This window comes from Bubalus bubalis, chromosome 19 (assembly GCF_019923935.1).
Source record: "Bubalus bubalis isolate 160015118507 breed Murrah chromosome 19, NDDB_SH_1, whole genome shotgun sequence".
Taxonomy (NCBI): Eukaryota; Metazoa; Chordata; class Mammalia; order Artiodactyla; family Bovidae; genus Bubalus; species Bubalus bubalis.
In genome coordinates, this window is record NC_059175.1 from 65,295,283 (window position 1) to 65,317,689 (window position 22,407).

The 22,407-nt window shown below is 46.0% G+C and overlaps 1 protein-coding gene across 1 annotated transcript in view; it reads right to left on the reverse strand.

Moving 5' to 3' along the window:
* ADCY2 (adenylate cyclase 2) overlaps positions 1 to 22,407 on the reverse strand; it is a 456,951-nt gene that overhangs the window by 14,207 nt on the left and 420,337 nt on the right. The window contains exons 19-22 of the mRNA XM_025270720.3: positions 22,182 to 22,266; positions 18,263 to 18,421; positions 7,740 to 7,886; positions 5,357 to 5,464 (exon numbers count right to left, since the gene is read on the reverse strand). Coding sequence (XP_025126505.3) covers positions 5,357 to 5,464; positions 7,740 to 7,886; positions 18,263 to 18,421; positions 22,182 to 22,266 — 499 coding nt within the window. The remainder of the gene's footprint in view (positions 1 to 5,356; positions 5,465 to 7,739; positions 7,887 to 18,262; positions 18,422 to 22,181; positions 22,267 to 22,407) is intronic.

Genomic DNA, 22,407 nt, shown 5'->3' on the forward strand with positions numbered 1-22,407 from the left:
CACTGAGTTTCAGGCACCTGAGAACAGGACTGGAATTCATAGCTTCCCAGTATTTACCAAAACTCAGGCATGAAATAATATTTATGAAAAAACAGCCTGATTGCTGGGTCATCTGTGGATTCCTCTGTGTGCAGTGAACTTGGATTAAACTGGATGCAATGTTATCCACCTGATCTCACCCTAACAGAGAATGTATTTGATTCAAATGTTCATTAAGAAGAAAAAAAGGTAAAAGAAGAAAAAAATTGAGAAATTAAAAAATAAAAACATTTTAAAAATGTGCATTAAGAGATCTTCTAGCAGACAGCCCCCTCTCCTGCTGTCAACATGTTCAACCATTTTCCAGGAGGATGTTACCAAGCACACTGCTCACTACAGCCCATCCTGAGGTGAGGGCCTGTTTGTCAGCTTGGATCAGGGACCCAGTGGAGCGTCCCAACGCAGTCTGATGTGGCCTGGTTTCAAATATATCAATGAATGAGTGATTTAATCTCACTTTATGAACACTAAAGTATGCCACTTGTGCTGGCTGCTGGAAATTTTGGGTTAATAGCAATGGTGCACGTAAGTGTGAGGAGCAGGAAATGGCAACTCTAGTGCTCTTGCCTGGAGAATTCCATGAACAGAGGAGCCTGGTGGGCTTCAGTCGCAAAGAGTTGGACATGACTGAGCAACTGAGCACATGTACCCGTGTACTTAATGCTCATAATGACTCCCATGAAGGAGCAACTGTCTATATCTCACTTATGCATATAGAAGAGGGAGAAGTGGAGAGGAAAAGAACCAGGCTTTGCAGCCAGGCAATCTGACTCCAGAGTCCTCAGTCTTCATTTATTCTAAACATAAATGGACTAAATATTCCAATCAAAAGACATAGAGGGGTTGACGGATTAAAAAATAATTCATATATATTCTGCCTACAAGAGATTCACTTCAAATCTAAAGACACACTCAGACTGAAAGCGAAGGCATAGAAAAAGGTGCTCAGTGCAAATGGAAACAAAAAAGCTGAGGTAGCAACACTTCTGTCAGACAAATAAACTTTACCATCCTGCCTTCGTCCCCTTCTGCCTCCTGAATGTGGTCAGAACTTTTGCTATTTGGTTTGCATTTTATTTATTGTATCATCCTAATTTTTGTTTCTGTCTTATCTTTAAAGTTGCATGTTAGTTTATTAATTTAAATTTTTTCTGCATCATGTTCACTTTTGTAAGGTTCTTAGGAAGGGATTTAAATAAAACAGGCACATACATATGGACAAATTGGTAAGCATTATTCCTTGACGGTCTTGTTGCTCAAATGGTGACAGATGTGTTATCCAGCTTATGGAGAACTATAACCAAGAACCCTCATCTCCTGCATTGGCAGGTGGATTCTTTGTCACTGAGTCACTTGGGATATTTTGCCAAACTACATATCTGACTGTTGAACATGTTCTATTGCCAAACTAAATATCTGGCTAAACAATAAACAGAAAGTTTTTTGTTTGTGAATAATAAATAGAAAGTTTTTGTTTACAACTAGAAAAACAAGTAGGTAAGCTACAAAAGGCAAACGGGACGTTCATTTTTTATAGAGACTAATACCCATTTTATTTGTCAAGCATTTTACTCCCCCCCAATCAAACATAATGACTTTCCTTTTAGATTTTCACTAATTTCAAAATATTTCCAGGATAATCTTATCAAGATTCTAATTAAATATTTATAAATAAAACTAGCTCATATTGAGTAAAAAAAATCCCTGCATGGACATGATATTTCATTTATGTTCCAAAACCCTTTTATCTGTCCAACAGTGTGTAAGCCATAACTGTATTATTTTTGCTATTAGCATTTTTAATACCTGTGGAAAAGTTATGCCTGTGGAGCAGTTTGCATAATAATGAGGTCTTCCCCACAGTCTTAGGAAATGAGTAGGATCTCCACTGTGCATAAAGGGACATGCACGTGCAGAAAGCTTAGCTATCACAGTAAGCAAGGAGCAGTCTCACCTGAAAGCCACCCTCTTTCCACTCCACCATGAAGGCATTACTCAAGAGTCAGGATGCAGCCGAGGAGGCAGGTTTTGTGGTCACGGGTGCCAAAGACAGAAGGGATTGGGCACCCTTTGAAGGAGCGCTTGGGCGAATGGTGTGGATGCAAACTGGTGGGTGCAGATGCCAACACGGTGAGGGGCTGGGGAGGAAGAGGCTCGGGTGAAGTCGCATGAGGCCTGTGGGCAGATGGAGGTGAGGCCTGCACCCAGAGTGCTGGGGTCTGCAGCCCTGCTCGCTGGCTGCTAGTTCTCTCCACCAGCAAGTCACTGCATGGCTGTGCCTCAGTTTCTCCATCTGTAAAAGGGGCCAGGGGTGGGGCACTTCCCCGACTCAAGAGGCACTGAGTAAGTGTTCCAGAATACCAGGATGATAAAAAGGGAGCACTGGGAGGAGCAGGTTTGTAAAACAGGCACGAGGAAGTGAGTGCTGTTCTGGGAAGCACGGGGGCCACGCGCCACATCACGCACCACATGGATGTGGCTAGTTGCAGAAAGCGAAGAGGGACTGAAGAGCCTCTTGATGAAAGTGAAAGAGGAGAGTGAAAAAGTTGGCCCAAAACTCAACATTCAGAAAACTAAGATCATGGCATCCAGTCCCATCACTTCATAGCAAATAGATGGGAAACAGTGGAAACAGTGAGAGGCTATATTTTTTGAGCTCCAAAATCACTGCAGATGGTGACTGCAGCCATGAAATTAAAAGATGCTTGATCCTTGGAAGGAAAGTTATGACCGACCTAGACAGCATATTAAAAAGCTGAGACATTACGTTGCTGACAAAGGCCCATCTTGTCAAAGCTATGGTTTTTCCAGTAGTCATGTATGGATGTGAGAGTTGGACTATAAAGAAAGCTGAGTGCTGAAGAATTTATGCTTTTGAACTGTGGTGTTCGAGAAGACTCTTGAGAGTCCCTTGGACAGCAAGGAGATCAAACCACTCAGTCCTAAAGGAAATCAGTACTTAATATTCATTGGAAGGACTGATGCTGAAGCTGAAACTCCAATACTCTGGCCCCCTGATGTGAAGAACTAACTTATTTGAAAAGACCTTGTTGCTGGGAAAGATTGAGGGCAGGAGGAGAAGGGGCTGACAGAGTATGAGATGGTTGGATGCCATCACAGACTTAATGGACATGAGTTTGAATAAACTCCAGGAATTGGTAATGGACAGGGAAGCCTGGTATGCTGCAGTCCATGGGGTTGCAGAGTCGGACACAACTGAGCTGAATTGAATTGCTCTGCACAGCGCCCCCTGCTGGGACCTTGGGGAGTGCGACTTAAGACCGGTTCAGTCGCTCTTTCATGTCCGACTCTGCCACCCCATGGACTGCAGCACGCTAGGCTTCCCTGTCCTTCACAATCTCCCAGAGCTTGCTCAAACTCATGTCCATTGAGTTAGTGATAATATCCAACCATTTCATTCTCTGTCGCCCCTCCTCCTCCTGCCCTCAATCTTTCACAGCATCAAACTCTTGGGCACCTGCTCTAATCTGCATGCAGGGTAAGAAACACATGAAAATGTCCCTGTTTACATAATTTTATGTTAGTTTTTTAATGGTTAGTTTTTCCAGAACATTAAAGATGCTGAAAAACGTTTAAGTTTTCTTCCATTAAAGCTGGGAAAGTAAAACTACAATTAGCTCTATTTTTGGTATAAATAATATATTTAAAATGAAAACAATGTTGTACATTTTTAATACCTTTATTGCCCAATTTTCCAATAGTTCTTCAACACTTGAATGTTCTGGCAATAAAAACACAATCCTTAAATATACATAACACCCCATAAACAGGGGTGCCCTTTTTTCCTTCTGCATCAGGCATCACGATGGCTTGGGAGGGCACTGCTCAGAGCTTAAGATTTTTCCAAAGTTCCTTTTATTGCTTGTTACTGTTCCTTATTACTTGTAATTTGTGCCTGAGTGCTAAGTTGTTTCAGTTGTGTCCGACTCTTTGTGACCCCATGGACTGTAGCCCGCCAGGCTCCTCTGTCCATGGGGATTCTCCAGGCAAGAATACTGGAGTGGGTTGCCAAGGGTGAGTTCTTTACCACTAGCGCCATCTGGGAAGCCTGAAGTAGTCTGTACCCATGAAATAATAACGTGGAAGTGACACCTAAGTAGAAGAGCACGTGGGACATATATTACCTCTCTCACTTGAAAAAAACACCTATGTTAACCTTGAGTCAGATATTTCACATTCTCTTCTCCGCCCACAAATGTTATCGAGGAAGAACGCCCTCTCTTGATGTTCCTGGGGAGCCCTATCTGAGCAAGTTGCTGCCCCCCTGTCCCTCTCTTGTTAGAGGGGTAGCAGCTTAGAAGGTGGCGGTGAAGTGGAAACTGAGCACGTGAGGGGCGTCCAAGCTCTTTCTGTCTTTGGGGGAATCCACCCGCCTCCAGCAAGCCATGTTCTGGTAAGTTCCGTCTCCCTGTGCTGTACCCACCACCTCTGTCTGCCCCATGCAAATATGCTGGTGCCCATCAGGGAGCCCACTGTCCTGAAGGGAAACAGGTCTTGTTACTGACCCACAAGTTAACAAAACATATCTACACACACACAGAAACAAAATACAACTTAATAGAAAACCCTCTTCAAAAACCCTAGTTGAGTGAGGATACTCAATTTTGACCAAAGCACCTTTTCAACCAAATTTCTAGGTGGTCAGCATGTTTTCTGAGCAAATTGCTTTAAATAAAAAGCCCAGGAGCCTTCCTGTAATAAAACTGAAATTTGTTCAGTTGTGTCCAACTCTTCGACCCCATGGACTGTAGCCTACCAGGCTCCTCCGTCCATGGGAGTCTCCAGGCAAGAATACTAGAGTGGGTAGCCTTTCCCTTCTCCAGGGCATCTTTTCGACCCAGGGTATGAACCCGGGACTCCTGCACTGCAGGCAGATTCTTTATCATCTGAGCCACCTGTAATGAGTCACCTTGCATCACCGACTTGATGCACATGAGTTTGTGTGAACTCCGGGAGTTGGTGATGGACAGGGAGGCCTGGCATGCTGTGATTCATGGGGTCGCAAAGAGTCGGACACGACTGAGTGACTGAACTGAAATCTCCTTTCTTGTATATTTATCTGGTATTAAGCAACTGCCTTGTTTTTTCTGCCTTGTCTGCCAGAGAAAGGGGTTCAGGGAACACACCCACAGAAGCCTCCAGAATTCTCATCTTTTCTCATGAGACCTTAATCACTGAGGTTTGGGTTGTGCTTAAAGTACAATGTATGGGCCACTGCATGACTGTTTTGGCTCATGGATGACCTGTGGGCGGAGCCAAGGCTCACGTGTGCCGGGTGCCACTGACACGTGTGTACCTGGGCGTGCTCCTGGCTGGGCACCGCGCTCAGACCTGTCGCTGCCATGTACGTGCTGCCGATGGTCTTGATCTTTTCAACGCCACTGAACTTCGGCTTGGATAGCAGCTGGGAAGCAATGAGAATCATAGTTACTCATGTGGGTGCTGACCCAATGCCAAACACTTAAGAGACATTCTCAAATTCTAGTGCTCATTCATGGGAACAGGGCACCATTTATTCACCCTTTGACCCTGGGCATCTTGGGGAAAGCACACTTCATCAATTTCACAAAGCATGTGTCCTTGGAAGGAAATACAGTATAATAATTTACTTCCAGTTAACACACATTATTTTTCAGAATTTCCTAGTGAAGAAAGCAGGATAGCCTATCATGTGAGTGATAATTGCCTCATTAAATTTTCAAATTTTCCTCAAATACATTTCCCCACTCTGTGTTTGAAGCGCCTAAATACAAAATGATTCAGAGTGTGAGGTCTTCCCTGAATGGTGAGGGTAATTTATGACCAATTATCGTGCTGGGGCTGGAAAAGAGCATGGCAATTCATTTTTGCCTGGAGAATCCCATGGCCAGAGCCTGGGGACTACAGTCCATAGGGTCACAAAGCGTCTGCACGACTGAAGCAGCTTAGCACAGCACAGCACACAGCACGCGCTGCCAGGGGTTGGCCTTTGCCCTCTGAAAACCTGGAGTGGAGGGAATAAAGATCTAGAATGGCTCCTCCTATTAGCTCTGATCCTAATTTATTTTTTTGTCTCAGCTTCTGGCACCAATAATCAGTTTCTTACTGGGCTCCTCCCCATCCACTATATTAAGACTTAGGGTGGGATGGAAGAAAGGTAGAAATAAGATAAATGGTAGGAAAGAGAAAGACCTGATGGAGAGAGCAAATGAAGGAAACTCTGGAAGGTTCTGTATCTGCTCAGCAGGACAATGGCAGGGACAGAAGGCTGGGAACACCTTCTAGAGCCTTCCTTGGTACTCCTGCTTTCAGAGGCAGTTCCATGTTAGAGAATCTAAGATAGGTAAGCAAATCTCATTATCACATCTCTATGAGCCAATCAAACCTGCAAGGACACTAATGCTGGAGAACATTTATTTTACAGAGGAACAGCTGGAGGAAATACGCCCCCATTTTCCTCTAGGGACCCAGCATAACAGTGGAAGCCTCTAGTTATCATTACTTCACCACAAGTCTTGAGTCAACCTCATGGTAACAACAGTGGTAGTAGAGAAACGCACAGGTCCCCTAAGACATTTAGATGCTTGGCCTAAAACCTTCCTGTTACATCATTCATCACTGTATTTCAAAGTTCCATTAATCATGATGAACCTATGTTCACTGATGTCAGTTTTTCCTATATTTGCACGATATTATTAAAAATGGTGTAGCATCCATATCTTTCATATCAGGGCTCTGTTTGTTCTTCCTAGAAAACAAAGCACGTTGTTCCCTTGGTAGGCAGAAAATTGAAAAATGACATCTATTTCAAAATCTAAGACATATACTTTGTCCTTTCTAAAATATATTATACTGCATTCATATTGCTTTTTCAATAATAAAGTAGGCCATCCATGCACACTTCAAGTTGATATCTGACAGAGACCTTGGAGTCTATACAGAGAGACATGCCAATAATCCACTATGATAAATATATTCATTATCTTTTTTATGTATAAAGATATGGGCAAGTATTTTCCTTGGAGTTCAGGCCTTTCAAGAAAATTTATGAGCATACTGGAAAGGTATTTTATTGAATGGATTTTGGTAGTTGTTCCTAGCAATCACATCAGCTTTGCAAATAATATGTGTTTGCCTCACCAAAATTAGTAACCTAAATAGAGCAAAAAGATTAACGCCAACCACCAGCAATTTTGCCAAAGGATGAGTTTTCAGATATGCCATGATGTTGCACTAACTTCAAATGTGCCGGTCCACAGGAATGTCAGAGTGTGGGGCTGGGGTCACCTCTGCCCATCAGGGGTAACTCTTTTTTTTCTTTTTTTAACTTTTTATTTTGTATTGGGACTCAGGTTCAATCCCTGGGTCAGCAAGATCTCCTGGAGGAGGCGTGGCAACCCACTCCAGTATTCTTGCTTGGAGAATCCCATGGACACAGGAGCCTGGGGGCTATAATCCATAGGGTTGCCAAGAGTCAGACACGACTGAAGCGACTTAGCATGCATTTTGTATTGGAGTATAGCTGATTAACAATGCTGTGATAGCTTCAGGTGGACAGCAAAGGGGCTCAACCATATATATATATATATATATATATACATACACATGTGTGTGTGTGTGTGTGTATATATATACACACACACACACACATGTATCCATTCACCACCCACCCAGGCTGAAGGGTAACTCTTAATACCTACATCATCAAAGTCGGCAATGATCTCGTTCAGGAGCCGAAGGCATTCCAAACCCTCCTTGTTCACGTCTGATTCTGTATAGAATTCTTTGAAATCAGGAATGGAGGCAAACATGACGCAGACGCAGTCGTAGGACTGGTGGTATAACTCCTGCCCAGGAGAAAAGGAACTGCTGAGCGCTAGGAAACTCATCAAGCAAAGCTGCTCCTAGTGCAAGCGCTTCTTTATGTCAGGACTGGTGAAGAAATCACCCAGTGGCCACTGCGCCTGCCCCGCCCTCTCGTCCCCCGCCCATTTGAGCACAGGTGAAGGCTTCCGGCGTGCTGGCTTCAGGCTCAGAATCATGGACTCCACACTGCCACTGTCACTACCAGCTAGTATGCGGTGCCCTTCCGCTCACCCCTCTCTGCCCTCTCTATCATAGACAATTACAAGAGACCACAGAAGGGGACGACAGAGGATGAGATGGTTGGATGCCATCACCGACTCCACGGACATGGGTTTGGGTGGACTCCAGGAGTTGGTGATGGACAGGGAGGCCTGGCGAGCTGCGGTTCACGGGGTCGCAAAGAGGCGGACACGACTGAGCGACTGAACTGAAGGAAACTGATAGACTTCTTGCTTAGGGAAAAAAAAAAAAATGTTCTCTAAACAACTAAAGGGAAACAAAATGATTTTCCAAACTATGACACTGTCCTAACGTGACTCGTTATAGCTACATCCTTTGGATTGGAGGGTGTTGTGAATTTTCCTCTTTAGAGTAATACAGGCTCATAGTTCTTCGTGCACAGACATGATTAAAATGTTTTGTAAGCACAGTTTCAAGGTGTTGCCATAATTTTCCCAACACACAGAGCAACCTTCACGTTCAGCGGGGATTTCATAAAGAAAGGGTCACTACGTGGGCGCGGGAGCTGGTCCTGGGGGCCGAGGATCGGCTCTTCCACTGGTGCTGGCCCCTCGGGGCCCTTGATGGCCTGACGCAGGCAGAACGGCCGGGCGCCGATGTGGGCGCAGTGCACGATGGGAAGCACTCCACCAAGAAACGCGAGGCGAGTCCTGCTAAACAAGATGGCGGCCTCTGAGCGGAGGGGAGAAAGCTGCCAAATGGCACTTCCTGTTTGCCCGGTGGACCAAGGGAATCCACCCTGCATGACTGTTACCAGTGTGTTCTGCTTTCTGGGACACCCAGATGAATCCTTTACCAGGGAGTGGGCACTCTGACAGTACCATGACTCCAAAGTTTGGTGACCTCTCAGAAAAATCATTCTTCCTCCATAGAGGTCTCATAAGGAACATATTGGGGCAATGGTGACCCGTGGCAAGACATAACCGCTTCCTGGGAAAGCTACACTTCTGTCATCTTCCTATTTCCAGAGCCCACCATCCTGTAATGCCTTCTGTCACGGTCTCACAACCTGTATAAAATACGTGAAGAGCAGGCTCAAGGTTTTCCTTTTCTACTCTGCTCTCAATATGGTTAAGTTGGCTCTTTGTGCAGACCTGTACTTCCTCTCTCTGAAAGGTGGTTTTTGTGCACATTCATATCCTGGGAAGATACTCTGTGGCATGTGTGACTGTCAAGTTTAGGTTGCAGTAACACTGACTAAGCCAGGGTGTCAAGGTAATGCGGGAGAGAAAAGCCCCTGGAAGCCTGTTCTAGTTAAAAATGCCAGTTTCATAAAAGTAGTGTACGATCCACAGACTTCCCCACTCTTTATGAAAAGGGGTACATCAAGCAAGGCAAGGATATATTTTCTGTACCTTGCATTTCCCCGGCATCTGCTGACATCAGCCAAAGTGACCCTCTGGGGAATGGTGATGATGACAAGAATACACACGACAATCGCCAGCACTGACTGAATGCCCACTGCGTGACAGGATGTGCGCCCCTCTGAACTCTACCAGCATTAACTTGCCCCTGACGAGAATCTTAGGCAGAGCAGTTACATTACTTTCCCAAGGCTACCAAGTCTGATGTAGACTTCACTCTCACAAATACTACGCTTTACACTTCACCCTGCGTTTCCTGGTGACCACACACTGTGCTGCCGGAACTGGGGCCTTGAGTCACTTGTAGCTCATGTCTCTCTGCCTTTCTTCTCTCCCCTGGGGTCTTTCCGGTGTCTGGGATGGGGGATAAGGAAATGCAAGACTGAACTGACTGGCAGTTTGGAAATGAAAGTGAAAGTGAAGTCACTCAGTCGAGTCCAACTCTTTGCGACCCCGTGGACTGTAGCCCACCAGGCTCCTCCGGTCCATGGAATTCTCCAGGCAAGAATACTGGAGTGGGTTGCCATTTACTTCTCCAGGGGATCTTCCTGACACAGGGATTGAACCCGGGTCTCCCACATTTCAGGCAGACGCTTTAACCTCTGAGCCACCAGGGAAGCCATGAGGGATGATTTTAACTGTGCTGATTTGGGGTCTGATAAAATATCTTCAGGTTGACACTCTCAGAATTGTCCTCTGAACTCTTGCCCCAGAAGACCTAGGTTACTGAAGCTGGAAGGGCCCTGATGGGTCATCTTATTCCAGTCTTCAACAGGAATGCCTGGGAGAGTCACCAATGGAACTTTCAAGAAGGTGACACAGGGGCCTCCTCATGACCAACTGAACCTTGCCCCTGGGGCGTGCTCTGAGAATGCACATCTTTTTGTAAAGCTCCATGGGTTATCCTGTCGTGCAGCCTTGATTAAGAATCACAGGACAAATGAGGAATTGTTAGTTCAGGGGAGTTCAGTGACACACCAAGGCTCCCACCGGCTTAGAAACAAGAATTGTTCATCTCTGGAGTCCTGGCCTGGTGCTCTGCAGGCTATAAGTGCTGCTGGGACTGGGACTGCAAACTGCTTATCCACCCTCTTTTGACAAATGGGTCACTTGGAGCCTCCGTGGAAATACCAACAGTGAGTGGGGATCCCTGACTCTCTAGTTCCTGGCTCAGGGTTGCCACAGGGCTATTCTGGAGAATTAGGGGAACTTCGCAGATGAGAAGCTTTACAGATTCACTAGAGCTAATGAAACTTGCAGGTTTTAGAACTATACCCTAAACTCAAGAGAGATTCCTTCAGGTCTTTGGGTTGGGCTTGGAGCCAGATTGGTTGGTGACCTGAGCTTATCTTATCCTTCCAGAGGACCTGGGGTGAGGCTAGGGTAGGTGGAAAGCCTTGGAGGAGATTTTGGAATTCAGGGTCTAGCACGGGTGACCCTTGTCCAGCACACAGCTGCCAAAAAGAATCTCACCGAGCTTCAGAATGGGAAGCGTAGATGCCATTTCAACATTCACTCAAATGTCACCATTCTCCTGAAGAAGCTCAAGTTACAGAAAAACCATCACGAAGCAACTGCACTTCTGTGCCTGCTGTCCTTTACAGTTTATTGAGTGAGATTTAGTTGTTTTTTTCCCCCTAACTCTGGATGAAAACTTGGGCTAACTCCATGACTCTTCTTGCTATTCCCAGGTAACATGAGTCCTGTCATCAATAATTTAAGTATCCAATATAATGAGAAGTCAAAACTTAGATCCCCATGGGATGTGTGGCTTTCTCCTTCCCCAGTGTGGGCTTCCTGTGGGAGGGTGTCTGGAGAGTGGAAAAAGGCCATGGTTGGCTTCTCTCTCTCTGCTCCTCGTGTTTCTGCTCTGACCCCTCCCTAGATGGCTAGTCAGGTTTTCCAAAGCACCCCAGGGGTGGAGAACAAGGAAAAAAAGACATGTCTTTTGGAGAAGGAACACGTCCCATTAACTACGTCACAGTTCCTTAAACTTCAACTATGAACTTAAGCCTGGTGGCCATTTCCTTGGGTTATTTGGAGACACCCCATCACTTCCCTGATCATGGGACAATCTGCCAAGCTTCCCTTGACGTGGACCACGCCCTCCCCTCTTACTCATGATTACTGTCTTCACCCCCAGCTTTCTGGTTATTCTTCTAGCTTCTCTATTGGGACCTACAAGCACCTTTTCCAAACAGGATCTAAAATGACCCCACACCAACTGTCTTTCTCTTGCTGGCTTGCTGGAGACATCCAGCACGCTTTGCCCTCCCAACCTTCAGAGTCCCTACCTGCAGCCTTCCAACTGTCTTGGCCAGACACTCCCATCAGCCCCACCCCCCACCCCTGCCCCACCCACCCATCAGGAACCCACCAGGCATCTGTGCCCCCTTGATGGTGCTGCTGCCCCAGGACCACTCAGAGACACAAGTCTAAGGTACACTTCCCAGGCTGTCACTCAGTTCAGTCACTCAGTCGTGTCCAACTCTTTGCGACCCCATGGACTGCATCATGCCAGGCCTCCCTGTCCATCACTAACTCCCAGAGCTCACTCAAACTCATGTCCATTGTGTCGGTGATGCCATCCAACCAGCTCATCCTCTGTCATCCCCTTCTTCTCCGCCTTCAATCTTTCCCAGCATCAGGGTCTTTTTTTAGTCAGTTTTCGCATCAGGATGAGTGGTCCATTTTGGTCCAGTTATGAGACATGAAGGGAGGATTTCTCACATCCTTTGCGGAGGGCGCTGCCTTCTCACTACATTCTGCCTCCGATCCCTCCCCCACCCCTGGTGTGCCTGGGAGTGAAGAGCTGAGAGTTGTGCAGCACTCCCTTTGGGATATGAGTCCTCCTGTCTCTTGGTGTCATGGGCTGGCATTTACTTTAGCATCTGCTGTATAGACACACAGGCATGTGCACACACAGCCCTCAAGGGGGCCTGCTGCAGGCCAGGCTTCACACCAGGTATTAGGGACACAGAGATAGACAACATGAGCCCTTCCCTAAGGAGCTTAGAGTTGGGCTGGAGAGGACAGGGAAGCAGAGATCAGGAGAACAAAGTGTGGTTGGTGCAGCTTATGCCCAGGTATGGAGACATCTGCTTGGTGTGCCCTGGAAGATGGTCAGAACTGCCACAAGCTTGGGGTTCAGAGTCAGGGCCCGGCACTTTCTCTTGCTGACTCAGGCCACAGCTGGGAGGAGATGTTCCCACCTTTCTCCTCCCCCAGGTGGCCTGTGTTTATGCTCAGCCTGACAGCTTGTGTCTGAAGTCTTCAGGGGAGTCAAGTCATTAGAAAGCACAGAAGCGTCTCTCAGCCCCTGTGGTTTTCTAGCCTGACTGCAAGGAACAGGTTAAGGGAGCTGCCTGGGTGTTGAGAGGGGGTAGATAGCTGAGAAGGGGAAGCTCTTTGCCTGCCTGGTGACCTCCTCACCCTCCCACCCTGTACCCACAGTGACATCTGTGTCTAATTTTTTTTTTAATTTAATTAAGTTAATTGATTTATTTTTGGCTGTGCTGGGTTTTCACTGCTGCTGGGGCTCTTCTCTAGCTGCGGCGAGCACGGACCACTCGAGTTGTGCACAGGCTTCTCATCATGGTGGTTTCTCCTATTGCAAAGCACAGGCTCTAAGCCTTGTGGGCTTCAATAGCTGTGATTCCTGGGCTTCCTGCAGTTCGAGCACAGGCTCAGTAGTTGTGAGGCATGGTCTTAGTTGCTCCGAGGCATGTGGGATCTTCCCAGATTGGGGTTCAAACCTGTGTCTCTTGCATTGGCAGGTGGTTTTTTTTTTTTTTATTAACCACTGAGTCACCAGGGAAGCCCCTGAATCTTGTTTTGGTCAAGCCTCAGCTATCCCACAGTGAGGCTGCCTGGCTCAAAAATCACACACAACCCTGACCACTGGGGACTCGGCAAAGGGGCAACTGAGGAGAAAATGTGGTTTTTTCAACAAGGGACGGGAGCCAGCCGGGATGTCTATTTTAGGGACCTCTCAGCCCCGCTCCTGCCACAGTGCAGCAGTCTGGAGCAAAGGCTTTGTAAACCTGTGGGCTCCGTCTGGGCGCACAGAGCTCGGTCCAGACTCTGAATGGCCTGAGGGTTCAGACTTGGTGAGGACGGTCAGCAGCTGGTGGAGAACTTTGGGATGCCTTAAGGGAAACCGGTGCCCTGGGGAAGGGAGAAGAAGAGCCTGCAAAGCTGGACACAGCAGCTCTCTGGCACAGATCTGGAGCACAGGTGCAGTGAACAGTCTTAAATCAAAAGCAAAATCTTTTGGGGATTACTGTCATTAAATCATTCTTTATTCTGTACTTCTGAAGGGAGAGGAGTTTTGTCTGCATGTGCATATGGCAGGTGGAGAATCAAAAGGCTCTTTGTTAACACGGGTCTTCAGTTCAGTTCAGTTCAGTTGTTCAGTTGTATCTGACTCTTTGCCACCCCATGGACTGCAGCACGCCAGGCCTCCCTGTCCATCACCAACTCCCGAAGTTTATTCAAACTCATATCCATTGAGTCGATGATGCTATCCAACCATCTTATCCTCTGTCATCCCCTTCTCCTCCTGTGTTCAATCTTTCCCAACATCAGGGTCTTTTCCAATGAGTCAGTTCTTCTCATCAGGTGGCCAAAGTATTGGGGTTTCAGCTTCAACATCAGTCCTTCAGAAATTCAGGACTAATATCCTTTAGAATGGACTGGTTGGATCTCCTTGCAGTCCAAGGGACTCTCAAGAGTCTTCTCCAACACCACAGTTCAAAAGCATCAATTTTTTGGCACTCAGCTTTCTTTACAGTCCAACTCTCATATCTGTACATGACAACTGGAAAAACCACAGCCTTGACTAGATGGACCTTTGTTGGCAAAGTAAAGTCTCTGCTCTTGAATATGCTATCTAGGTTTGTCATAACTTTCCTTCCAAGGAGTAAGCGTCTTTTAATTTCATGGCTGCAGTCACCATCTGCAGTGATTTTGGAGCCCCAAAAACCTGGGTCTTAGCCGAAGTCATAGGTCATGTTTCCAGGGAATGTTCCAGAATACCATGGAATATTAACATTTACTGTGGAACTGAAAGATACACTCCCATTTGCATGCGAGTGTACTAAGTTGCTTCACTCGTGTTGGACTCTGTGTGATGCTATGGACTGTAGCCTGTCAGGCTCCTCTGTCCATGGGATTCTCCAGGCAAGAATACTGGAGTGGGTTGCCATGCCCTCCTCCAGGAGATCTTCCCAACCCAAGGATCAAACTTGCCTCTACTGGACAATTTTTTTTTTAATCACTAAACCACCTGAGAAGCTCAGACTTGGTCGGGTCTCTGCACTCAGAAGCTGTGAGTGCTCAGCCTGCCCCAAAGAGAAGGAGCTAAGGAGGTGATGCTTCTGGATAGCGGCAGGGTGATGATGTTTGTTTTATTGTCCACTCTAGTCCAACCTTGAAAGGCTGTAGGATAGCCACACCCTAGACAGATTTTGATAAATTCCAGGAGGCAGTGGTTCTCAAGTTTTGTGTTAAATTTGGGATATTTGCTTGAAAGGTGACTAAGATTGAGTGTTTACTGCATGCCAAACACAACTCTAAAAGTTTCGCACCAATTACTGCTTTGGAAATTAGTTAGAGCCTCTGTGAGGATGGAGCCTGAGTCCAACAGCTAAGAAGGGCCAGGCCTGGGACAAGAGCTTTGCTGTCAGTGGCCAAGTGGGGCCTCACAGGAGAGGAAAGTGGCCCCGGGGTCTGGGAGGGGCACGTGTAACTGGTACCTCGGGCATCCCTTCATTTGGGGAAGCCCTGCTCTTGGGTTCGGGACGTCTCTGGTCCCAGCATTGGCTATGCTCTGCCTTGCCCATTTTGGGTCTGGAAGCCCCTAGGAATGATCCTGTTCCGGAGTCTGCATGTTCAACAACAGGCAGCACTTCCCCTCAGGGAAGCCTTGGGGGCGGGGTCACAGTGGGAAGGGGTGAGAGCGCTATCACACACAGGGGGCATCTATTTGACCTTGACCCCGAGGATGGGCCAGGAGCCTGGACCATATCCACACTGTTAAACAGCACAGACCCCATCGCTGTTTAGCGGCAGCAGGTCCGACAACCTCAGCCTTCCTGGCCCAGGATCACGAGCTTAGGATGAGACATCCCCGGGTCAGGGAAGTGGGCTTTTCTGCCCAGGGATGAAGTCAACTGTGGACAGGAAGGGTCATCTGTGTTCCGATAGAAGTCAGGCAGCCTGCCCATCCATAGGGAAGTCAGAGGATGGGACAGGAGTTTGCTATGCACTCTAAGGAATCTCTTTATAATAACTTTGTTATTGGGTTGGCCACAAAGTTCATTCTGGTTTTTCCATAACACAGGGAAAAACCCAGAAAACAAAACCCTCCCTTATGAGGTTCACGATTGTTGTTATTGTTCAGTCACTAAGTCGCGTACAACTCTTCGCGACCTCATGGACTGTAGCCCGCCAGGCTTCCCTGTCCTTCACCATCTCATGGAGCTTGCTCAAATTCATGTCCATGGAGTCAGTGATGCCATCAAACCATCTCATCTTCTGTCACCCCCTTCTCCTCTTGCTCTCAACCTTTCCCAGCATCAGAGTCTTTTCAAATGACCTTTTCTTGGAAAAGAGATTCCTGATGGGAGCTCTCAAATCCTTTAGGCAGGGAGCTAGAGGCTCTCCTTCTCCTTCAGCCTCATTCTGGGTGCTCTCTTCTGCATTCAGGATTCTCCACGAGTATTGTAGAAACAGAACCTCCTTCATTACCTGTCTGATCTTCAGCCTGACAGGCTTCCCTGTAATTTTTTTTTTTGCCTCGTGGCATTTGGGATCTTAGTCCCCTGATCAGGGATTGAACCCATGCCGCTGGGAGTGGAAACATGGAGTGTTAATCACTGGATGGCCAGGGAATTTTTTAATCCCCAACAGTCACAGCGGCTGCTTGAGTAGCTTCCCACCCCTGTTTCCTCCTAGTATTTACCTAACCAACAAAAATTGATAATAAAATGTGGGAAGTCACAGCCCAGGGGAGTTCTGTGTTGTCTGATGAAATACAGAGATTTTTGCAGTCCCAGATCGACAGTTGGTAAAGAATCCGCCTGCCAGTGCAGCAGGTGCAAGAGATGCAGGTTCAATCCCTGGGTCGGGAAGACCGCCTGGAGAAGGGCATAGCAACCCACTCCAGTATTCTTGCCTGGAGAGTCCCATAGACAGAGGAGCCCAGCAGGTTATAGTCCACAGGGTCACCCAGTGTTGGACATGACTGAGCACGCACCTTTTGCAGCCCAGTGCTAGGCAGAATGAACTCACTTCAAGGAGAGTCTCATTGGCCTAATGCCCCTGATTTAAGATTCAATGTGTGCAGCTCTATCCTCCGAAGCAAAGTCAGGTCACAGCTAGACAGAGCAAATCGAATGATGCCTAGGGGATCAGGGGTTCCTAAGCGAAAACTAGACTCCTAATGTGTGGTGAGGGAACTTGGAGTTGTCTGTGGCAATAAGAGTTTGTAAAACTTTGACATTGAGCTTCCGTTTGTTTTCCTACAGGGCTGCAGCTGGCCTGGGTCAGGAGTATGTTTCCTGGATGAAGGAATAAGCTGGGTGCTTGGTGAATGGGTGCAGATTGTCTGCAGGGAAAATCATTTCACTGCCTAAGTCAGGTTCATGCACACAAGGCACAATGTGGACATGGATGGGGCCACCCCCACCCCCACAGAATTCCCCTTCTTGATATGACAAACTAGGCAACAAAGTCCAGAGCTGGGCTCATCGAAGTGTGCTGACTCCTACTTGGTCCTAAAAAAGTTCCCAAACTGCCTTTGCAGCCAGGTGGCACCTGGTCCAAGGTTCAAGCCCACTCTGCAGCCTTCCTCATGGAGCCCATGGGGGTGGTGAAGGCTGTAGACGACTCTGTGTGTGTTCTTAAACTATTAAAATAGTGCGATGATGAGGCAACTTGGGAGAAAATGTCATCCCCATCTTGGGAGCACCCGAGACACACTGGGGACAGAAGGGTCACTGGCCTGGCATACAGTGGTAGTTGTTGTTCAGTCACTCAATCATGTCTGACCCTTTGCAAGCCCACGGACTGTAGCTCACCAGGCCAAGCACCGGCCTGACGCAGGGCAGGGGTAACCTTAGATACCTGCCGAATTTATAGACTGAACCCACAGCGAGACATATAGACAAAGACGCTCTTACATTGTTAACGAAAACAGATGGTTCCTCCTTAACAGATGTAATGATTTCATTATCTCTGACCCACAGGCAAATGAGTTGCTTAATAACCTACCGAAAGCTGAAAACACCAGGAGAAGAAATAGGGAAGTGAATGGAGCCCCTGGACTGGCTGACCACGCCCAGCACACTTCCAGAAAGACTACGGATAAGGTCCGGCCCCTCCCCTGCCACGAGGCAAGTTCTTCTCAACATAAACTTTAATTATTGAAAAATAAAGTGTTTTTTTTTGTTTTTTTTTTTTTTAAATAGAAAAATACTGTTACAAGCCTTCCTCACTCTGTGGCTTTGTGTACATCAGTGTCATCAAGGTTCAGCTTCTCTGTTAACAAGTTCATCCATCCATAGGTTTCTGGATCCCTCATTCCCTCCCAACTATCAGTGAACATTTCATAGGAACGCACGTAGTATCTTAAACATCTCTGAGCCCGGCCTCACCTCATAAGCCCCGCCTCACCTCATAAGCCCCGCCTCTCCTCCATAGCCCCGCCCCCCACCAGCCCCGCCTCCCCCCACCAGCCCCGCCTCTCTGACCTCGTTCTTCAGGCTCCGCGCCAGGAAGTGCTCAGCCACGTGCGCAGGAAGCACGTTCTCCAGCAGCACTCGGTTCAAGTTCTCCATGGTTTCTATCTCCTCCCGCTCTTTTTTGAACTTGTTCTTCCATAAGAAGTCTAACCTACAGTAATATTCATTCTGTTACAAGAGGACACAGAGGTAAAGAAACAATAGGCATCTTGTCCTGCCAGAGAGTGGAGGTTTTAAAGAGAAAATAAAAAGAATGAGACAAAATCTAAAAAAGAACGCCCCCAAACAGAATTGTCATCCTCCCTACCAAACCCTCTGTTTACCCCAACTGTCTCTCATTCACCTTCTAACGCAGATATGCAAAAACGCAAATTTGGGAAGCAACCAGCCTCAGGAACAGAGAAAATAGTGAGGCTTGAAAGAAAAAAAAAAAAAAAAGATGACATAAAAGCTTCTTACACAGTTATATTAATAAAAGGTGGCTTGAATTATTTTTTGAAATGAGGCATGATAGAATATAAATAATGAATAAATGAAACTTGGAAAATACATTAGTAGAGAGACTGCATTTCATGATTTGCATTTAAAAAATAATAGTGTTCATTCGCGGCAGTTTTTGCCTTTAATTTCTGAAAATCAGTTTTCCTCTACCACAAATTATATAATTAAGTGTTCATTGAAAAGTAAGTGTTTTTCCATTTGGGGCTGCACTGTACTGAGAGAATGACATTATATTTAGACAAAAGTTCATTTTTATATCATTTAATTAAGATGGTGCCTGCTGGTAAAAACATATGTGTTCATGCTTATAATGTATTAAAATTCAAGGTTTTTGAAAACCAGCTGTTATTAACATTGTATAAATAGAGAGGCTCAATTACTGTCACAGAGTCTCTTTGGTTTGGCATCATTTTGTGTCTGCTCTGATGTATACAATTTCATATAATAAAATAACCTTGAATTATCTTCCTATAACAGAAGGGCCTAAATAATAAAGTGTATCTCAGTACAGATACTGACAAATAAACGCAAAGAAGAACCACATGGAGCGAGTTTGTTTTATGGGTTTGATTAGATATACCAGTAATGGCACAAAATAAAACAAAACACTCATAAATGGCCTCAGGCACAGATGGCAATTTAAAAAAAAAATTACATTTCAAAGTCTGAACGAGCAATGATCATTCACTGAAATTAGGTTTGATTCAAACTATATATGATATACACAAAAATCACTCCTCTTCCTCTGGGGAGGCATTTTTAAAAAAAGATTACAAAAGAGATATTTAAAAAGTTTTTTATATTACTGTTACATTTCTCCACATTCTGTATTTATGGAAACCATGCTATGTATGTACTAGAAAAGGTCTCTCACTTGGAGAACAGATTATTTACTTGGATTTTTTTGAAGGTGGGGGGCAAATTAGTGGTGTGGCTGGATTTAAACTAAAGTGACAGAAGCAATCTATGGTGGTGGCTTTGAGAAGACATGGGTTGAAGATCAGAGAAAAATGAAACATGAGCAGAGCCAAGGAGTCAGTTTAGGCAGGCAGCAAGCCCAATTTGTGTATGTTTGAGCATCCAAGGATGCTTAACTCTCTCACACAAGGACCTTGGCCTCACTCTCAGGCACCAGGTTGCTACTGCTGCTGCTGCTGCTGCTAAGTCACTTCAGTCGTGTCCGACTCTGTGCAACCCCATAGACGGCAGCCCACCAGGTTCCCCCGTCCCTGGGATTCTCCAGGCAAGAACACTGGACTGGGTTGCCATTTCCTTCTCCAGTGCGTGAAAGTGAAAAGTGAAAGTGAAGTCGCTCAGTCGTGTCCGACTCTGTGCGACCCCATAGATGGCAGCCCACCAGGCTCCCCCGTCCCTGGGATTCTCCAGGCAAGAACACTGGAGTGGGGTGCCATTTCCTTCTCCAATGCATGAAAGTGAAAAGTGAAAGTGAAGTCACTCAGTCATGTCCAACTCTGTGCAACCCCATGGACTGTGTAGCCCACCAGGCTCCTTCCATCCATGGGATTTTCCAGGCAAGAGTACCGAAGTGGGGTGCTCTTGTCTAGGACTTTGTTATTTCTTCACTAAGGTTTTTGAGATGCCTAAAGCAGTATTTAGCATAAACATTTTCTTAGAAAGCAAGTACATGGTGATCATTTCCAGAAAGATGGTCATAGGGCAGGGGAGCCATCAGGACAAATAATAATGAAATAAGTTGCAAAGTGTCTGTGCTATTTTTTAAAACATAGTCAGAAAAGAAGTAACTCTGAGGCCATGAATTCTTATGGCACTTGAAAACCTTATTTATAATAAGGTTTTATAATACAGCTGCATTTCCTGAAATGTATGCAGAAGCCCGGTGTCACAGACTTCACAGTGCTTGTTATCCCAGAAGACTTTGGACCTTAGTAAATCATTCACTTAATGATTCTGGAGTGAAGATCAGCCTCCTGGCTCCCCATGTGAATCTTTGGTGCTAGTCAAAGAATAAGCCTGGTGTGTTGCAGTGCATGGGGTCCTAAACATTCGGATATGACTAAGCGACTGAACTGAACTGAAGGAATAATTGTGAACACCATTGATCCTGGAGGGAACAGTAACCCCTTAGGCTTCCAGATGTGCATATTATCACTGCCTTTGGGACAAAGAAAGGAAACTGGTGTCAGTGCTATCCTGTTAAATGAATACCTGGCCCTAACACCGCAGATTTTTGACTATTTATCTTAAATCATTCAGAGAGTGACTGACCAGTGAGCAGCCGTGGGATTCAACCTTTGTGTAGTGGTATTTCCCGTGTATTTTCTCAGTGATCAATAAAAAGGTTGGGAGAATTCAATTTGATTCTAGGTAATGAAAATGTATTGCTGGAAAGCAATCTGAGTAATCACTCTAGCAGGAGAAACTGCCTGAGAACGCAGAGCCAAGCATGTGCCAGGGACAGAGGTGCGGACGATGATGAGGGGACCCAGGTCTTCTGAGCTCTGTGTCAGGACCACAGTGGAGCCCTCCAGAGACTGGAGAGGGCTGCACTGTGGCCTCCAGGAAGATGGCAGAGAATGGATGGCATCCCTATGTATTGCACTGATTGTCACAGGCCTGGTCTCTGCCCTGACCATGAGATCATTAATTGCTTCCTCCTGGTGAGAAATGGAAGCTGGACCCACACTCCCCAGTTGATAGTTTGCCTCTCATATAATGTTACAGTTTAGAGGTGTATATGTAATTTAATTGGCCTTGCCTTTTCCTTGGTTATCTCCAAATAAACCACTTCTCTGTTTCATGCTATCCATCAAAGAACTTAAAACAAAATGTTGGTTGAGGTAAAGCTAGCTGTATGGGATACTTTTTAGTTTTTGGGTGATTGTCCTTGTTTGCAGGCAGAGAAAGAATATTGCCCAACAAAGTCCTGCACCCAGAGGCTCCACTGGGAGGCCAGAGGGGCACAGAGCCTGAGGAGGACATTTCATTTGTATTACAAAACCAAAGTTTTGAACCGGGGACCGTACTTCTAGGCATAACTGCAAGTGACAGCAAGGATGTTTAATACCCAGTTCAAAGAAAAAGAAGTCATACCTTCTGAAATGCAGATGAAAACCCCAGGCAAGGGCCATTTTTCCCAATTAATGTCAGCTATTGAGGGAATACTTTTGTAGGCTTACAAAACTTACATATTTATTTTGAGGCTTCACAGGAAATTCATTGACTCACATTTCTACCATTCACAAAGTCTGCCTCTTAGGGACGCAATAGAGGCCTTTTCCTAGTGTCTACATCCAAGCACCTTGTGCTACCTGCTTTTCTGTTGTGATAAGATGCTGCTGCTGCTGCTGCTTCAACATTTGTTTGCATGAAGCAACAGCAATGTGCAGGAGCAAAGTATTATTAATACAGCACTTTAGAGAAGTTATAGAAGAAACAAGCTTCTTACCTGTCTGCCCAGAACAAGCAGTGTGATGAAAAATATAAAGAGAGATACTGAGCCCATGGTCTTTAGGTCTTTCCAAATGCCTGGTCTATTAAGAAACAAACAGACGAGAACAATACGAGAAAACAACATACACACAGGACTTAGAATTCATGCATCAACAAATTTCAGAATCTCTAAAGCCTGTCTACATTCTACACCAATCAACCAAACACACACACACACACAC